Genomic DNA, 19,425 nt, shown 5'->3' on the forward strand with positions numbered 1-19,425 from the left:
GGAGCCCGACAGCTACTGGACCCTGTAGGAACATCTGCATCACAAGCTGGGTGGATTTTCATGGACATGGTTCTGTGCGAAGCAGCTTATGGAAGGTGGAAAGTCTCCATTGATGTCTCGGGTCTGCTTTGGGACATCAGGGTCTTTGCCATGGGTTGCTACAGATGATTGTCGAGGAGGGAGAGAGGAAGGTCCAGCTGTGAGTGGGAGAGGAAGGTGTACTGGGGGTGAGCGATGAGGTTGGGGGGGGGGGGGGGTGGAAAACGAAGATGTTAGGGGCTGGTGAGGTTGGGAGCAGGAGGAGGATGTAACAGGGGAGAACACGGCAACTGGGGAGGTAGGTCTAAAGGGGAAGAAGGTGTAAGGGAAGGAGTACAGAGGGGGGCCAGGAATCCAGAGAGAGGAAGCAGTTTGGAGGGGGAAGGAGTCCAGGGGAGGAGGGAGAAGGGTCGGGGAGGGAGTAAGGGGCTGGTGAATGTCTCAGTGAATGTGCAAGGGAGGGCCTGTGGAGTCGATGACTGCCTCCTGAGGAGCGAACTGAGGGTGGGCGTGGTGAGAGTGTGAATATAAGAAAGGGCAGAAGGAACCGGTAGGGTGGGAGGCTGAGGGTGTGACGGTAGCAGTAGAAGGGACGGCAAGGGTGGTTGGTGGGATCTTGGAGGCAGACGTAGACCCTGGGAAAGAGGAGGCTGGGGAGGTCAATGTGGATGGGGGTAGGATTCTCAGGAAGATAGGGAATGTACACGTTCACCTGGACATCCTGGAAAGAAAAGCGTTCTGCTTGGTAGGTGATGGTGGGGAGGTGGAAGGTGATGGAGGAAAGGATATGGGTCATTAGGAGAGGGGAAAGGACGGAGGAGCTGAAAACAAACCTTGCAAAAATCATGTTTCTGAAATCAAAAGTGAGAAGAGCCTCATGTTGGATTGGCACAGGTGTTGAATGGGATTGTGATCAGTGGGTGGGCAGAGATGCAGGTCAACTCAGATGGAACTGAAAGAGAACCCCAGCAGACAGCACTGAAAATGCCCAAGACATTGAGAAGAGCGTGATGGAGGAAGGCTTTGCGTACGTGGGAGAATGCTTGCACGAGGCTCCAAAAGATCCTGCCACACACATACTTATCCCTTCAGAATCCTTTGTGGTCCGGCTGCATGCAGCTGAACTGCTAGTTGGGGGCGGAGAGAGCGGATGTGAAGCCTGTAAATGAAGGTGAAAGACACCATTACACATCATTCAGTGGAAGTGAATATATTTTCAGATTATAAAGTGACAAAATGTATTCACTCGTGCAACCACAAATTCTTAACTTTTCTAGGCTTAGCACTTCTTCTAGATGCTGCCTGACATTCGCAGGAGGGGTGGAGACATCATGTGAAATGCTTGGCCCTATTGCCTCTGATGATTTTGGTCTGGATTCTCTGGAGAGCCAAGGCCTTGAGGACTCCAACTTCCCTTGGCTGACCTGTGGGCCAGCTGTTCCCTCTGTGGTGACAGAGGACGAGATTCAGGGGTCACAGGCAAAGGGGACTCAGAGGGAGATGACAGGCTCTGAGATTCCTGACTGGATGACCCAGGGGTGTCCAACTGCCGCTCCTCCTCCCTATGGGTGCCCGAAGGCCCCAGCCTGACTCCATGAAGGGAAGGAGCAACTGGAGGGATGTCAAGGTGCCCCATTTCCCTCTCACATTGCCATTGCAGGAATTCACCCATAGCTACCACGATGGAGTGCAGTTGAGCGCGCATCTCCGCTTTCTGCTGGACCAGAGTCTCCACGTTGTCTGTCATCCTCCCCACGGAGACCTCCATACGCGCACATGTAAGCACCACTTCCTCAGAGAGCGGGCGGACGCACCCCTCTGACTCACATGTAACGCTGTTGAGAGCTTCCAATAGCTCTATGTGATTTTCCCCCACCTTCTGCTGACTCTCCAAGTTGAGTTGGTAGGCCCAACCCAGAGGCTCGTCTTCTGACTTGGACCTCACAGTTGCCTACTCCCCAGCAGTCTTCCGAGTGCTGGGGAGCTCGGCTGAACCTGCCTCCTCCTGATGCGGACACGTGTCCGTGCGGTCACCACCAGATTGTGAACCTGAGCCTGCTCTAGATCTAGGTCCCACTGAGGTGTGTGTCTCTGTGCTGATGGAGGATGTGGGTAAGCGCTGTGATGAGTTTTCCAGACTGCGTATTTCCGGCTCTTCAATGGAGGAGGTGTCCTCTTGGCTGGAGGTGAGGACCTGGATGGAACTGAGAGGCTGTTGGCTGAGGGTGTCGGTCACTTGGCTGAGCTCCCTATGAACCATATTAGAGATAATTAGTGCATGGCAGCACAGTCAAAAGCAGGAGAGAAAGCACTCACAGTTGCATTGAGAGGGGGATGATATGCTGTTCGCCGCAAACTTTACCATCACCACAGGCATAGTCCACGTCCTCACCAGTCGGCGTGATGGTATGCCCCTCATACAAAGTAAGGGGTCTAATGTGGGCCACTGCACCCCCAGTCTGGGATCACTCCCTGCCAGCATCTCCTGCATGAAAACATATGGACTGTGAGCAGGATGCATGGCACCAAATGGAATGTTTGTGTGGTGAGCAGAGCCATGGCAGAATGAGGACCTGATCTCCAGAGGATATGAGCCTGATGGTGATGTGAGGGTGTGAATAAGAGTTAGTATTGTTGTTCCTTGAGGTGTGAGGTCCCTATGGATATGTGGTGGGTTTGTGAGTGTGTGAGTTGAGAATGATGAGAAGTGTGACTTACCCTGGAGGAACAGATGAGACCATTCATCCTCTTTCGGCGCTGGATAGCTGTCATCTTTTGCAGGGCATTGGCACTGACCATCACAGGCGAATCAGAGCCTGCCCCTCCAGTGACCTGGCGTGTTTCCCGGGAATGAACTATTAATGGGGCTGGACACACCGGGAATGGGATGATATGGCTTGAAAAGTCACCATTGCGGCCGGCAGGTAAAACGTCCTTTTTCCCAGCCCCTACCACACTTAGTGCAATTCTGCCCAGTGTGTAAAAAAAAAAGCAGCAGTGTGTAAAAAAAAAACAGTCCTGACATCATCCTGTGCTTGCGCGATATTTCGGTTGGCAGGTGCGGGTGTGTCGGAAGCACGCCCGCTGATAATTAAGAAGACAATTAAAGTTGTTAAGGCTCCAATATTCCCTGGTTTTTCATGGTCCATCCAACCTTAAGGTTGGCAGATGGGCAAATCTGCCAGGCGAACTTTGTATTTTTTGATGAAACCTCACCCAAGGTCGGGATGAGGTTTCCATTATTAAATTTAAAAAAATGTCTGGACAGAATTTTCATCATATGTTCAGGTGATTGATTCTGATGTGTGGACATTTTTTCCAGATTTTAAAATCTTTATTTATTGGTTTTAAATTCTTCAGCCCCCTGAGGCAGCTCTCTGCCTCAGGGAGCTTTCATTCAGTGCTTCCCCCATGCCCAAGTTTACGTCAGCGCCCACCCTCCTCCTGCCCCCATCCTGGCAGTGATGAGCATTTCAGTGCGCAAGTCACACTGCCTGGCTGTTAATTGGTCAATCAGTGTCAAATCGCAGTTGGGGGCCGATCGTGGGCAGTGATCCGTCCCCTGGGCGCTCCTGGGCCCACCAAATGAGCTTTCACACCAACCTAAAAATCCTGCCCCAGGACTTGTTTGCCATGAAAGGAGCACTCATGATGCTGATTGATAATCAGCCTGCTAATCCTTCCAACAGTTAACCACCACTTCCCGAAGGGAAGAAGAGTATGTGTGAAGATACAAAGTAAACAAATAAATCTATTTTATCTAGCTTTCCTTCAAAACTTGGGACTGGCTCATTACACATTGATTCCCCTGCTTTCTGAAAGAAGGAGCTCGGCTAAGGAAAAAAATTAAACACCCAAAATGCTCAAGTGTCACTGTTTATTTTTATGGTTGTGTTAGAGCATAACGGGACAATAACTCCCTCCTCCCTCCCTGCTCAATGCAAAGACCTAAGGAATGTCTATTAAAATCCTTTGAAGGTTTGAAGGTAATTGATTCTTTGTGTGAGAAAGCAGGAAGTTTGGAACTGTAACTTTGGTAGGAAACACAATATAAAAAGTTCAGTCCATAGGATGTATTTCTGTAACTGTACTTTATGGTGACATTGAAAATAAGTTGAAAGTATACTGACTGATTACTGTCATGTGATGATGTGTGCTCCTCCACCTCTCAAACCTGAACTGGTGCGCACTGGTACTTGGTCCCTGGTCTTGTACCACATATTATTGGAACAAGTTAATGTGAAGGTTTCCTGAGAAGTCAAGTGAGATTCAGAAAAATAGAAAATTTATGTCACAGAAGGAGGCCATTCAGCCCATCATTATCTGTGCTGGCAGAGAAAGAACTACCCAGCTTAGTCCACTTTCCAGCTCTTGGCCCATAGCCTTGCAGGTTACAGCACTTCAAATACATATCAAAGTATTTTTTTTTAAATGAGGTAAGGGTTTCTGCCTCTACCACCATTTCAGGCAGTGAGTTTTAGATTTCCACCACGCTCTAGGTGAAAACAATTCTCTTCAACTTCTATCGAATCCAATTACTTTAAATCTATGCTCCCTGGTTATTGACCTCTTTGCTAAGGGGAATAGGTTCTTCCCATCCACTCTGTCTAGGCCATTCATAATTTTTTGCACTTCAATTAAATCTCCCCTCAGCCTCCTCCATTCCAAAGAAAACCTCAGCCTATTCAATCTTTCCTCATTGATAACATTCTCCATTCTTGGACATATCCTTGTAAATCTCCTCTCTACCCTCTGTAATCATATCATTCCTATGATGCACCGACTGGAACAGGATGCAGTACTTTAGTTGTGGCCTAACTAGTGTTTATACAGCTTTAGCATAACCTCTCTGCTCAAATATTCTATACTGCGACTAATAAAGGAAAGTATAGGGTGTGTCTTCATTACCAGTCCTGCTACCTTCAGGGACTTTTGGACATGTACCTCAACGCCCCTCTGTTGCTTAAACTTCTCAGTATCCTACCATTTATTGTGTATTCGCTTGTCTGGTTTGCTCTCCCCAAATACATTACGTTGGACTTCCCTGGATTGAATTCCATTTGCCACTTTTATGCCCACCTGACCATTGATACTTTCCAGCAGTCTACATCTTTCTTATTCTTCTTACAGTAATATAGAATATTAACAGTAGAATCTTTCCAAAGTAGCAAAGGAATAATGCCGTATATGATGAAAACCACAGAGCTAAACCAGGTTGATATATTGGGTTAAAACCTCCATGACTCACTTTTGCATGGAAAAACCAAACAAAGCCAATGGAGGAAAGGAAAATATGTCCTTTTCAGCCTTTCCATTTCAGCAGATTCCTCCTCCTTCCTTCAGACTATCAAAAACCTAAATGAATATTTGCCAAAAAATGAGATTCAGATTTGGCCTTCTGGTGTGTTGTCCATTGCAGCCTTTCATGACTTTGATTTGACTTGTTAGTTTATGATTCATTCTTGGGCTAGAGTTGCTATTTTTAAGAATGAAACGACCATCACCGTTCGATTAAAGTATGCTTGCAGGTCACGGTAGTTTACAAGCAGCTGATTTAAGAGATTTTAGTGAGCAAATCTAGGGCATTTCCAAGATAGGCAACTTTTCTTCTGGCATCCAGTGATATTTGCTCAGAGAGTGACCTGTGAGACAATTAGCTCAATGTCATAAGCAAGCAGTTTGCTGTCATTTATTAGGAATTGGAGTGAACGAATTAGCAAACAGAGGACAGGAACTTTCACCCCATCAGTGTGTCCAGATTCGGTCCCTAGAGCATGGCATAGATAAATATATTCCCATTGGGAAACTAAATAGTGTTGGAGGACATGGGTTTGCTGAACTGAACAGAAATTTAAAAGCAAATTAAACTCTTAACAGTATGATACCCACCCACAAGCAGCCTTTGACACTTCTTCTCTTGTGTATTATTGGATAAAAACAGAGGGAGATGGTGATGTACTCATAATGTCACTGCACTAATAATCCACAGACCCAGTCTAATGTTCTGAGGACAAGAGTTCAAATCCTATCACAATAGCTGGTGAAATTTAAATTCAATTAATAACCTGGAATTGAAAAGTTGGTTTTAGTACTGTTGACCATGAAACAATTGTGGATTGTTGTAAAAACCCATCTGGTTCACCAATGGCTTTTAAGAAAAAAATCTGCTGTCCTTACCTGGTCTAGCCTACATGTGACTCCAGACCCACAGCAATGTGGCTGACTCTTAACTGCCCTCTGAAATGGTATGGCAAGCTATTCAGTTCAAGGGCAAATAGGGATGGGCAACAAAAGCTGGCCTTGCCAGCAATGTCCACATCCCAAGAAAGAATAAAGAAAAAAAAGCTTAAGTAAATGGACAAAACAACCAAAGAAGAGCATTAGTTATAATGCAAGCTTAGTCTGATGGAATTTAATTTGACAATGATTAAATTCATTAAAAGATACAAAAGCAAAAGGTAGATGCCACAGAAGAAACATATTCACTCTTTTCCCGCAGCTTCTTGGTGATCGATCCCTTCGGGTTGACATAGCAGAAGGCAGAAAGCAAGAGAAGGGTGGTTTTGGCTTTAGGAGATCGGATGACAGAGGAGGTGAGAGTTAATAAGTTAATTAATTCTGACAATCCTTATGTTTCTCCATGCAGCTGTACTGAAATACTAACATGAATTTGTTGTAATATGTCGGTGTATTACGTAGAATTTTTAATTTGAGCTGATTTTTAGCAGAAGCAGCAGTGATGGTCTGATGTTCAGAAAGTGCTTATCTAGTCAGTGAGGTTGCGAGCTTTTGAAATGTTCAAATTATTTCCCATGTTATATGAGCCATGCCAATGAGACAGGACAAAGCCATCCGCTTAATTGGCACCACATCCACAAACATTCACTCCCTCCACCACCAACCCACAGCAGCAGCAGTATGTATCGTCGACAAGATGCACTGCAGGAATTCACCAAGGCTGCTTAGACAGCACCTTCCAAACCTACCTAGAAGGACAAGGGCAGCAGATAGATGGGAACACCACCACTTGGAAGTTCCCCTCCAAGTCACTCATCATCCTGACTTGGAAATATATTGCCATTCCTTCATTGTTGCTGGGTCAAAATCCTGAAACTCCCTTCCTAATAGCACTGTGGGTGTACCTACACCACATGGACTGCAGCGGTTCAAGAAAGCAGCTCGCCATCACCTTCTCAAGGGAAACTAGAGATGGGCAACAAATGCTGGCCCAGCCAGCAAAGCCCACATCCCATGAATGAATATAAAAAAAGATACTGTCAAGTGGTACAGCACATTTTTCTGTGTTTTTAATAATCTACATTTTACACAATTTCCTTCACAGTCTGTCGTCTTTGTATAAACCTACGTTAATCACAGTTTTATTTTCAGTTTATATACTTATTGAAGCGAAGCTATGCTTAGTTTAGTTATGTATTCATAATTGTTGAAAAGGAGGAATTGATCAATATGCCTTGATGCAGCATTCAAAATACCTCTCTTTTTTATCCGGTTGAGTTCCTGGTCTTTCAGTTGGAAAGAAAGAACAAAGTCTTACATTTCTGTGACACCAATCACATCCTCAGGATATCCCAAAGTGCTTCACAACTACTGACCTAATTTTGAAATATTCACTGTTCCTTTGTATGCAAACATGGTTGCTAACATGCACAGTAAGGTCTTACACATAGTAAATGAGGTGATTGACTAGTTAATTTGTTTATTGCAGTCTTGGTTGAGGGGGAATGTTGACCTGGATACTAGAGGAACTCTCTGCTCTCAAAAAGCACATGGCATCTTGATGTACAATCCCACGCAAAAACACCATCTTCAACAATGTAGCACACCCTAGATACTGACCTGAGTTGGCAGCCTAGATTTGTTTTTATTTGTTCATGGGATGTGGGTGTCACTGGCTAAGCCAGCATTTATTGTCCATCTCTAATTGCCCTTGAGTTACATGCTCAAGATCTAGGGTAGGGCTTGAAACCACTGCATTCTGACTCAGATGGAGAGTGATTGCGGTGAAACAAGCTGACCATTCAGCTGGTAGCATGTTCAATACTGGCAGAGGAATGTTGTTTTTGTACAGAGGTACTGATTTAACCAGGTGTGTTGTGAGGTTGTGGTAGCAGCAACGCACTTTTCCTGGTCAAGGTTTTGGTAGCTATTGCCCATTTGATACTGAGCCAGTGCAAATGCTTAGTTGCCCACACTAAGGTTACACAGAGCAGAAAAAATGGAACTGTTACGGGCAAGTCTTGGCTTATTGATCAGTACAGCAACAGCACACAGAACTCAATACTTGACAAATTCTGGACTTCTCTGTTCAATCATTCTGCTTCCCTCCATTTTAATAACATTGAGAAGTATAGTGTAGGAGCAACATGTTGGAGTCCCAATGTATTCCTCCATGTCGTGTTAAACAAGTTGACTCCTGCAGCCCTCCACATAGTGAAGTTGTGATCTCAGCGGTGCTGTGTGAGGAATTGCCATACCCAATCAGTGTTTCCCCGGAGCCAGCATGTTGATTCATATGCATGCCATGGCTGGAGGGCATGTCCCCATCCTGAGGACATGACCCAAATCTCTCTCAGTTTGCAACAGAGTTCCATGAGCTCTGTGAGTTCTTCCTTCACAGTTGCTTCTGTGCATTTTCCAGATTAATTGAAACCCACCATGACTAAAACAACATACTCGCATCAAATTTCAGTGTTCTAAGTGTCAATTATGTGGCAGGAAATATAAGAAGAAAAGAAAGAACTGCATTTTTGTAAGTGTGTCACAAATGTGTAATTATGTTATTACAGATTTTAAGGACAACTGTTTTAAAGATACATTTCTGTTTTCAAACCTTCACAGTGAGTTTAAAAGCCTTTTCAAAATGGAAGTATGGACAGAGAACATGGTACCTTTCCATGATTGTTCAAACTTTGTCAGACTCAATTCTCTAGAGCTATCTCTGGAGAGTTAGGAAAATGCAAAGATTCCTCCAGGATTGTCCTTTGAATCCTCTAAAAGGTGTGAAAAACCCTTTTACTTCTGAGGGAACTGGAGACAGGAAGGAACGTCAAAGACCCACAACATAATTAACCCCTTTGCCTGGTGAAACAGTGACTCCTTGAAAATTAACACAGCAGTCATTTTCGTGTTTTTTGAACTGAAATTTTTTGAAATTGGAATCTGTAAGAAACCGTCTTGGGAGGCTTGGTGCATAACCCCCAGGAAGAACTCTGAGAGACATCATCAGAAGGGTTTTCTCTCTGCCACCGGGAATCAGAGGAAAGTTATCCAGAAATCAACTTTTGTTCTGTTGAAAATAATTTAGGCAATTTTCAAGTGCCGTAGCCACTGAATTAGTGAGGAATAGGAAACCTTTTCACTTTCCAAAAAACCTGCTGACATGCTGAGTCCATCTGAAAAGGCAAACCTCTGAGCATTCAACTACAGAAGCCATCGCAGCTGCTAAACCAAACTTCAATTTTCAACTCCTTCACTTTGGAAAGAGGGAATTCTAGCAAATGGGCATACAACGATATCTCACAGAGACTGATTTGAAATCTCATCTTTAAGTATCTTCATTTTCCTTATCTGCCTTTTAATCTTTGTATCTATATTCCAGTTAATAACTATCACTTTTACCTAAGTAACTTTCAGCAGTTGTTTTGTAATAAACTAATCTTTATCCTATTTAAGACTAAATCTATAGGCTGCATTTTTAAGCCCCACCGCAAATTCCCACCCAAAGTCAATGGATTTTTGGCTGCTCTCCAAATTTTCTGCAACATTTGCGGCTGGAATCGGTGCAGGCCGGTATGTAAGATCCCAGCCTTTGTTGCTGGTTACTCACTCACTCACTCACTCTCTCTCTCTGTCTCGAAACGTTTTTTATGAGGTCATGACAAGTGCCTTTTACAATTTTGTGTTGTCTCAATGCACCTCACAGTCAATGAAGTACTTTTGAAATGTAGTCACTGTTTACTGTTATAATGTATTTTGTGCACAGCAAGATCCAACAAACAGCAATGAAATAGAAACAAATTATCTAATAATCTCATCAATGTTGATTAAGAGAGAAATCTTGACCAGAACAGTGGGAGAATGCCCTTGCTGATGTTCAAAAATTGCCATGGGATACTTTTTATCCATTTAGGACACCAGATGGGACCTTGATTTAACATCTCATCTGAAAAACACAACTCCGACAGTGAAGCTCAGCTCAGTAAATGTACAAGTCTCTAGTGTGAGGCTTGAATTCACACCCTGGGTCAAAGACTCTGGAATTACTCCGGAAACAGTTGGACATCATAGTTGGGGGTGGGGGGTGTGGGTTGTGGAGGAAGCTAAAACGACTTAAATGGCCCAAAGATCTGTATCTATGATTTATTTGAAATTTGCCTTTTTGTTGTACAATACAAACCAATAGATCTGATGTTTGCAGCTTCCAGATTTCTACTATCTTTTGTGTTTAAAAGAAAGCTTCCTGATCTCAATCCTACTTTTAAGGCTATGTCAATTTTTTATGAATTTTGCTACCAAAGCAAATAGTTTTACTGTACCTACTCTATCAACTCCCTTTAGATTCATCAGATCATCCCTCAGCTTACTAAACTCAAGAGAATACAAGCCCAAGATTATGTAACCTGTCCTCATTTAATCTTTTAAACCATGATATACTTTTGGTGAATCTGTACAGCAACCCCTCCCAGATCAATATATACTTCATATGGTGCAGTGCAGTGTAGTACTCCAAGATAGGGCCTAACCAAAGCTCTATACAACTTATATATCAATTCTTCCATTTTGTATTTTTATTTGTTCATGGATGTGTATCCCACTGGCTAGGTCAGCATTTATTGCCCATCCCTAATTGCCCTTGAAAAGGCAGCGGTGAGCCACTTTCTTTCCAGCCTCCTTGCGATGAAGGCCAATATTCAAGTAACCTTTTTAATCAATTTCTGTAACTGCACACTAGCATTAATGCTTTGTGTAGTTTGACATTTTCGTTCCTTCATAATTTCTAACTTTTTGCTGTAAGAAAATATTCTGATTATTGGATTCAAAGTGGATGATCTCATACCTCCCCACATTGAACTCCATGTACCACAGTTTTGCCCACTCATTTAATCTGTTTATGTCCCTTTGGAACTTCTTGCTCCAATCAACTTACTGTGCCTCCTAACTTAGAATCATCTGCAAACTTGGATATACAACTCTATTGGAAGAAGAAATATGTAGACAACTCTTGAACTGAGTAACAGGCACAGAGTAATAGTCATCAGAGATTTCAACAATCCTAAAGTAAACTGGCAGGGAGAAATTAATGAAAGGATAAAAGTGAATTGAATTTTTACAACGTATATAGAACTCCTTTCTCAGTCAGTACCTAAGAAGTTCAACAAGAAAAGAATCACTGCTGGTTCTTATAATGGTTAATGAATTTGAACAGTTAGGAGAAGTTAGAATGTCTTAGTAGTAGTGATCACAACACAGTAAGGTTCAAGATTAGAGCTGAGAGTGACATAAGTAGGAAAAATGCTAAGGTAATAGATTGGAAACATTCAATTTATGAGGAAATGATGGTTAAATCATATTGCTGAGTATCTACAGCATTTCCTGTTTTAATTTCAGATTCCCAGAATCTGCAGTATTTTGATTTTATTTCAATGATAAAATAAAAGAAGGTAAACCAGGAGATATTCTTAAACAATAGGGAAGCGCATGGGTTTGGGTGTGGGGGCAGGGGGTGAAAACCTAGATAAATGTGAGTGCATCGTGAAGCCAACTCTACTCTTCAGACCTTTGCTTTTAAACTGCCTTTCTAAAGCTGTTTACGAATATAGCACCTTGTAAGAGGCAAGTTGCCTATTAACATGCACTAATTGCTCAATTAGAGTAATAATTCACATCCAAATTCAATAGTGCATCAATGAGTTTCCCTGGATTCTTGGAACTCAACATTGAGAGCAAATCAAGAACACCGGCAACTCAGGAGGCGGAATGAAACTCATGGAAATGCTGCAATAAATACTCTTCAATCACAGCTGCTTTCTTACCTGCAAGTAGGAAAGGTTTTGTTCACAGTACTTGTGCTGAGAGGTTACTTTCTACACCTTGGAAGTTTTCTGAATCAATTGAAAAAATTCATTCCTCGGAAGAAGAAGCATACTAAAGGGAGGACGGGGCAACCATGGCTGACAACAGAAGTCAGGGACAACATAAAAGCTAAAGAGAAAGCATACAATGCGGCGGAGAGCAGCGGGAAACCAGGGGATTAGGAAGCCTACAAAGACCAACAGAGGACAACTAAAAAAGAAATAAGGAGGGAGAAGATTAAATATGAGGGTAAACTAGCCAGTAATATAAAAGAAGATTGCAAGAGATTTTTTAGATATATAAAGGGTAAGAGAGAGGCAAAAGTGGACATTGGGCCGCTGGAAAATGATGCTGGAGAAGTAGTAGTGGGGAACAAAGAAATGGCGGAGGAACTGAATAGGAACTTTGCATCAGTCTTCGTGGAAGACACGGGTAACATCCCCAAAGTTCAAGAGAGTTGGGGGGCAGAGGTGAGTATGGTGGCCATTACCAAGGAGAAGGTGCTAGGAAAACTGAAAGGTCTGAAGGTGGATAAATCACCTGGACCAGATGGATTGCACCCCAGAGTTCTGAAGGAGATAGCTGAAGAGATAGTGGAGGCATCAGTGGTGATCTTTCAGGAATCACTCGAGTCAGGGAGGGTCCCAGAAGACTGGAAAATCGCTAATGTAACCCCCCTATTTAAGAAGGGAGTGAGTCAAAAGACGGGAAATTACAGGCCGATTACCCTGACCTCGGTCGTTGGTAAGACTTTAGAGTCCATTATTTAGGATGAGATTTCAGAATACTTGGAAGTGCATGGTAAAATAGGGCAATGTCAGCATGGTTTCATCAAGGGGAGGTCATGCCTGACAAATCTGTTAGAATTCTTTGAGGAGGTAACGAGTAGTTTAGACAAAGGAGAGCCAATGGATGTTATCTACTTGGACTTCCAGAAGGCCTTTGACAAGGTGCCGCACAGGAGGCTGCTCAGTAAGATAAGAGCCCATGGTGTTAGAGGCAAGGTACTAGCATGGATAGAAGATTGGCTGTCTGGCAGGTGGCAGAGAGTGGAGATAAGGGGGTTCTTCTCAGGATGGCGGCCGATGACTAGTGGAGTTCCGCTGGGGTCAGTGCTGGGAATACAACTTTTCACTTTATACATTAATGATCTAGCTGAAGAAACTGAGGGCATCCTGGCTAAGTTTGCAGATGATACAAAGATAGGTGGAGGGACTGGTAATATTGAGGAGGCGGGGAGGCTGCAGAAGGATTTGGACAGGTTAGGAGAATGGGCAAAGAAGTGGCAGATGGAAGAATAGAGGCATAAACTATTTTCTAAATGGGGAGAGATTTCAGAAGTCTGGAGTGCAAAGGGACTTGGGAGTCCTAGTCCAGGATTCTCTTAAGGTTGAGTCGGTAGTTAGGAAGGCAAATGCAATGTTGGCATTTATTTCGAGAGGACTAGAATATAAAAGCAGGGTTGTGCTGCTGAGGCTTTATAAGGCTCTGGTGAGACCACATTTAGAATATTGTGAGCAATTTTGCGCCCCGTATTTCAGGATGGATGTGCTGGCCGTGGAGAAGGTCCAGAGGAGGTTCACGAGAACAATCCAGGAATGAAAGGCTTAACATATGAGGAACGTTTGAGGACTCTGGATCTATACTCGATGGAGTTTAGAAGGATGAGGGGGGATCTGATTGAAATTTACAGAATACCGAAAGGCCTGGATAGAGTGGACGTGGGGAAGATGTTTCCATTAGTAGGAGAGACTAAGACCCTAGGGCACAGCCTCAGAGTAAAGGGAAGACCTTTTAGAACAGAGATGAGGAGAAACTTCTTTAGCCAGAGAGTGGTGAATCTATGGAATTCAATGCCACAGAGCGCTGTGGAGGCCAGGTCATTGAGTGTATTTAAGACTGAGATAGATAGGTTCTTGATTGGTGAAGGGATCAAAGGTTATGGGGAGAAGGCGGGAGAATGGGGTTGAGAAACTTATCAGCCATGATTAGACGGCTGAGCAGATTTGAATGGCCTAATTTCTGCTCCTATGTCTTATGGTCTTATGGAATTACATCAAGATGGGTCGCACTTTGTCTGCTGCATATTGGACCTCAGACAAGGATCAACATGACCAACATCTACAGCTGTAGCCTTCTATTGAGAGAACTGTAGCTGGACCACAGGGAGGGAAACAGCAGAAACAAAAACAAAAATTGCTGGAAAAGCTCAGCAGGTCTGACAGCATCTGTGGAGAGGAAGACAGAGTTAACATTTCAAGTCCATATGACTCTTCATCAGAACTAAAGAGAAATAGAAATGTGGTGAAATATAAGCTGTTTAAGTGGGGGTGGGGCAGGTGGAGCTTGATAGTGGGCCAGTGATAGGGAGGCAAAAGAGAGATCGCCAAAGATGTCATAAACTAAAGGTGTTGACAGTGGTGATATTAGCTAAATGTGTGCTAATGGTGACATTAAGGGTAGAAAGCAGGATGTGCAAGTGACAGATAGCCCTAGTGGGAGGAAGGGATCGAAATAGGCTAAAAGGTGGAGATAATACAATAGAATGAAAGAAATTTTAAAAATAATAATAGAAATAGATGGGAAAAGAAAAAAATATATTAAAAAAATATAATAATTATTGGAAAAAAGGGGATCAAAAAGGGGCTGAGGATGGAGGAGAGAGTTCATGATCTGAAGTTGTTGAACTACATGTTAAGTCCAGAAGGCTGTAAAGTGCCTAATCAGAAGATGAGGCGCTGTTCCTCCAGTTTCCGTTAAGCTTCACTGGAACATTGCGGCACCCAAGGACAGACATGTGGGCATGAGAGGAGGGTGGTGTGTTGAGATGGCAGGCGACAGGAAGGTCTGGGTCATGCTTGCGGACAGACCGAAGGTGTTCTGCAAAGCAGTCACCCAGTCTCCGTTTGGTCTCTCCGATGTACAGGAGACTGCATTGGGAGCAGCTAATGCAGTAGACTAAATTGAAGGAAGTGCAAGTGAAGTGCTGCTTCACTTGAAAGGAGTGTTTAGGCCCTTGGACATTGAGGAGGGGGGAAGTAAAGGGGCAGGTGTTGCACCTTCTACGGTTGCCTGGGAAGGTGCCATGGGAGGGGGTTGAGGAGTAGGGGGTGATGGAGGAATGGACCAGGGTGTCCCGGAGGGAACGATCCCTGCGGAATGCCGCCGGGGGGGTGAAGGAAAGATGTGTTTGGTGGTGGCATCATGCTGGAGTTGGCGGAAATGGCAGATGATCCTTTGAATGCGGAGGCTGGTGGGATGATAAGTGAGGACAAGGGGGACCCTATCATGGTTTCTGGAAGGAATGGAAGGTGTGAGGGTGGATGCGTGGGAGATGGGCTGGACACAGTTGAGGGCCCTGTCAACCACTGTGGGTGGAAAATCTCGGTTGAAGAAGAAGGAAGACATGTCAGAAGAAGTGTTTTGGAAAGTGGCATCATCAGAACAGATGCGACGGAGGCGAAGGAACTGAGAGAATAGGATGGAGTCCTTACAGGAAGCAGGGTGAGAGGAGCTGTAGTCGAGGTAGCTGTGGGAGTCAGTGGGCTTGTAATGAATATTGGTGGATAGCCTTATCACCAGAAATTGAGACAGAAAGGTCAAGGAAGGAAAGGGAAGTGTCAGCGATGGAAAGAGCAGCTTGCAGGAGGCACAACTTGCACCATTAGGTATATAGGCAGAGGCTGAGTTTTCTTAAACTGCAGTGTTTCAGGAGGCTCAGATTGTTGTGTTGGGTGGCAGCAGACACTTGCAGCCTGCTAGGAGACGACCTGCTCCTGCTGGACTTGATGGCCATACATTACCAGTGGCTGTTGAAGTGACCACAACCTTAACTTTTTTAGCCTCTAGATCCACCCAGGGCTCTGCTGGAAAGTGTATCCAGGATCTCCCGGTCAATGGCCCACAAATGCATTAGACAGGTAGCTGATGGATTGTTTGCCTGGGCCAGTAATTATATAAGATTCCTCTGAGTCACAATAAGTGGTTACTTGAATTTGCATCTCTGGCTGGCATCCCACAGCTGCAAGATGTCATCAACTACATACACATGGCAATCCAGGCACCCTCAAATCAATAAAGGATATTTTGCAATCACAAGGACTTCCACTCCATCAATGTACAGTTGGTGTGTAACCAAATAAAGATATTTCTGAAAGTGTGTACAAGATTCCCAGGGAGCTGCTATGATGCCTTTGTCCTGCTGAAGTCCAAACTCCCTAATGTTTCTCGTTCTACAAGCACACTTAAGGGGTAGTTTCTAGGAGTCAAGGGTACCCACTTCAAACTTGCTTGATGGCATTTGTCAAAAACCCAACCAATTCAGCCCAACAGCTCTACAACAAATGTCATATGAATATCAGATGTGCGATTGAACAAGTTATCAGTATGCTGAAGATGTGCTTCAGGTGCATAGGCAAATATGGAGATGTCACTGAGCTATTAATGTATATAATATTTTGGAAAATGTTTTTCTTTTAAAATAGAGGTGTAGTCTGTGGCTGGGTCTTAATTGGATTAAAGCCAGCTAGTCTGCATCCTTTGATGGGTACTAGTTTTGATCTGTAAGAGAGATAGCATGCATTTACACTTTTTGAATAGAGCATTCAAGAAGTGGGGTGAAAACTGATGCTTTTCTAGCAGCTAACAAGCAGTATGTTTATATTATTAATAAAGGTGGTACTATGAAAAGGGTTTTATTATTAGAGAGGTTTAGTTCAGAGGTTGTTGATACAATGAGAATTAGCATTCAGTAGTTTTCGGGTGTGCAGAGCAGAGGCAATGTGAGATCAAAAGGCAGCTGCAAGCCTATGACTGGCTCCACAGGAACCAAGTGAAAGAGCCTCATTTTGAATTCATAAGGTGAAAATGCTTTGCCTGGTGTTTGGTTAATTCTATGGGTTGTTGTTGCCTTAATGGAGATTAATTTGGGAATTTATTAAAAGTTATGTTAATAGTAATTTGTAGCCATGTGTATATCTACTCTAAGCTGTGTAAATTAATAAAATGTTTCCTTTAGTTTAATGTAAAACCTCGAGAACTGGTGGTCTGATTCCTGCATTTAGAGTCGCATCTCAAACATAACACTTAAAATATAGGTTATGACATTTATTTAAAGTTTCCCTCTGGAATTTTTAAATAATTCTGCTTTACCAACTGCATCGGTCATAACAGTATGCACCAGCCATGGTGTCCAGAATGGTTCTGGTACGCTATGCTATGTACAATATTGCACAGCGGTGAAGTTTGGATCTGCAGCAAGGCACAGAACTCAGATCTTTGGATGATTTGGAGGAGGAGGAAGACTAGGCAGGCAGGAGCAGGAAGGTTGTGAGGGCAATGCATCACCAGCTGCTCACAAAGGTGCCAGGGATGCACTTAGTTTGCAGCTGTGAACTGATATCAGAAGCACATGCAATGGTCATTCTTCCTGCTCCAGCCCATGCCATTTATACAAAACAGTCTTGCAAACAACCAAGTGCTCCTTGCACATACCCCCATTGGTCCCCTTCAATTCATTTCTTTCTAATCATCATAAAGCAAGTTAAAAGGAGGCTTACCACCCAGCAACCGAGAATGGGCAAGGATGGGAAGTGTACAAAAAAAAAAGTTTACTTGAACTAATAGTAACTTCATAACATTACATTTTCTCATACACACATCCATGTGTAGACCCTAATCAACTTCAAAGTTTCTTTTCCGCTCCTATGTGGTGCAAACCTCTGGCTAGGGCACAGGGAGAGGCAGGCTATTCAGATCCCTGCTCTCACTTCTGCGATTCTCTTGGTTGACAGCCTCTATGTATTAGAGCCTATGAGTGCTCTGTTAAAAACTGCTCCAACTGCATTAATACAAGGACAGACCTGTCCATCTGTAACCGAGGCAGCATGTGGGGTACTAACTGACTGGTGAGAAAAGAAAGCATTTTAGTATAGCTCCACTTCCATGTCCTCTTTCATCATCATCTCTCTCAATGCCCAAGCCACATACCACTGCTACAACTCTGCTGGAGAACACTTTGGTGCAGATCAGTACATCATTGTAAGGCCAGAGTTGAAATACCTTTCATTCTTTTTAAGGTGACAGCTATGTTGGCATCTGGAGCATGCATGGCCATAGTCAAGTTGTGCATAGACTCATTTGATTGCAAAGCTTGATGTTCCACAGAGATGGCCATCAACAATGGAAGAACACATCATGACCAGCCTTGCATCATCTACCCACTCATGTGTGAGGCAGACTCCTCCATTTTCTCTGCCATCATGGTCATTGAGAGAAAACCTGTCAGTGTACCTTGGCTTATTGTGGCTTGCATTGATCCATTGAAGAGAGACAAATTTAGATGTAGGTGCTCAATATTGTTACAGGCTTACTGGGATCATGGGAATGAAATCTATATAGTATTATTGAGGAAGATGGAACAATGAAGGTCTTGGGGCCAGGCTCATCTCCTGGAGATTTTATTTTGTTCTTACTTGGAGCTGTTTGAGAATTTTTTCTTAGAGCTTTAATTCATGATTAAGCAGCTCCAAAAAAACGATAGGATAAGTCTGCAATGAGTCTGTACAACTATGAACAGTACGTGGTCTATTGGAAGGAGCAGGCTCGGGTCTGTAATACAGAACTTTACATGGCCTTTTGGAAGAAGCAAGCTCAAAATGCTGACTTTTTCTCATTCCACATGAACTGGAACTTTCGGGAAAAATATCACGGTAACAAGTGAGTTGTAGTAATTGGGTTGAACTAACATGTTGAAACACTCATTACCTCCAACGAAGCTAGCGACATTCATTATCTCAGAGCCTCTTGCATTGAATGTTACTGTGCTGTAATGTCAATTCTCACCTCAGAACAGGTGACTCTGCTGTAGCATTACTGTTCGGGCCTTGCCTGATGAAAGTCCTTTTGATTTTAGTGGTTTATTTGCTCCTTGGATTGCCTCTCTCTAATAGGTTTCAGAGATGACGACTATGGTGACCATTCTTTGGGCGGATTTGGAGGAAGTAGGGCCAGAGGTGGTCGCCCTGGAGACAGGCGAGGAGGAGGAAGCCGCTTTAGAGATGGACTCCCTCGTGGATCTTCTATGGAGTTCAGAGAGGCAACAGAAGGTACATATACATTATTTATGTTCAGTATATTTGATGTCATATTTTACATTTACTTTCAATTTCCATTTCATTTAGCATTTTTTAGCATTGGTAAAACAGTTGACAGGCATGATATTCACACCATTGCTTAAGTAAATATTTTACTTCCCAAATGCAGTGGCATGAATGCTCTTCCTTTATGTTCACC

General features: G+C 43.5%; 1 protein-coding gene across 1 annotated transcript in view; it reads left to right on the forward strand.

Annotated features, from left to right (window-relative positions):
• The window catches only part of eif4h (eukaryotic translation initiation factor 4h), a 92,100-nt gene that overhangs the window by 65,671 nt on the left and 7,004 nt on the right, over positions 1–19,425 (forward strand). Inside the window, exons 4-5 of the mRNA XM_041196675.1 lie at positions 6,539–6,632; positions 19,083–19,238. Coding sequence (XP_041052609.1) covers positions 6,539–6,632; positions 19,083–19,238 — 250 coding nt within the window. The remainder of the gene's footprint in view (positions 1–6,538; positions 6,633–19,082; positions 19,239–19,425) is intronic.

The sequence above is a fragment of the Carcharodon carcharias genome, chromosome 10 (genome assembly GCF_017639515.1).
Source record: "Carcharodon carcharias isolate sCarCar2 chromosome 10, sCarCar2.pri, whole genome shotgun sequence".
NCBI lineage: Eukaryota > Metazoa > Chordata > Chondrichthyes > Lamniformes > Lamnidae > Carcharodon > Carcharodon carcharias.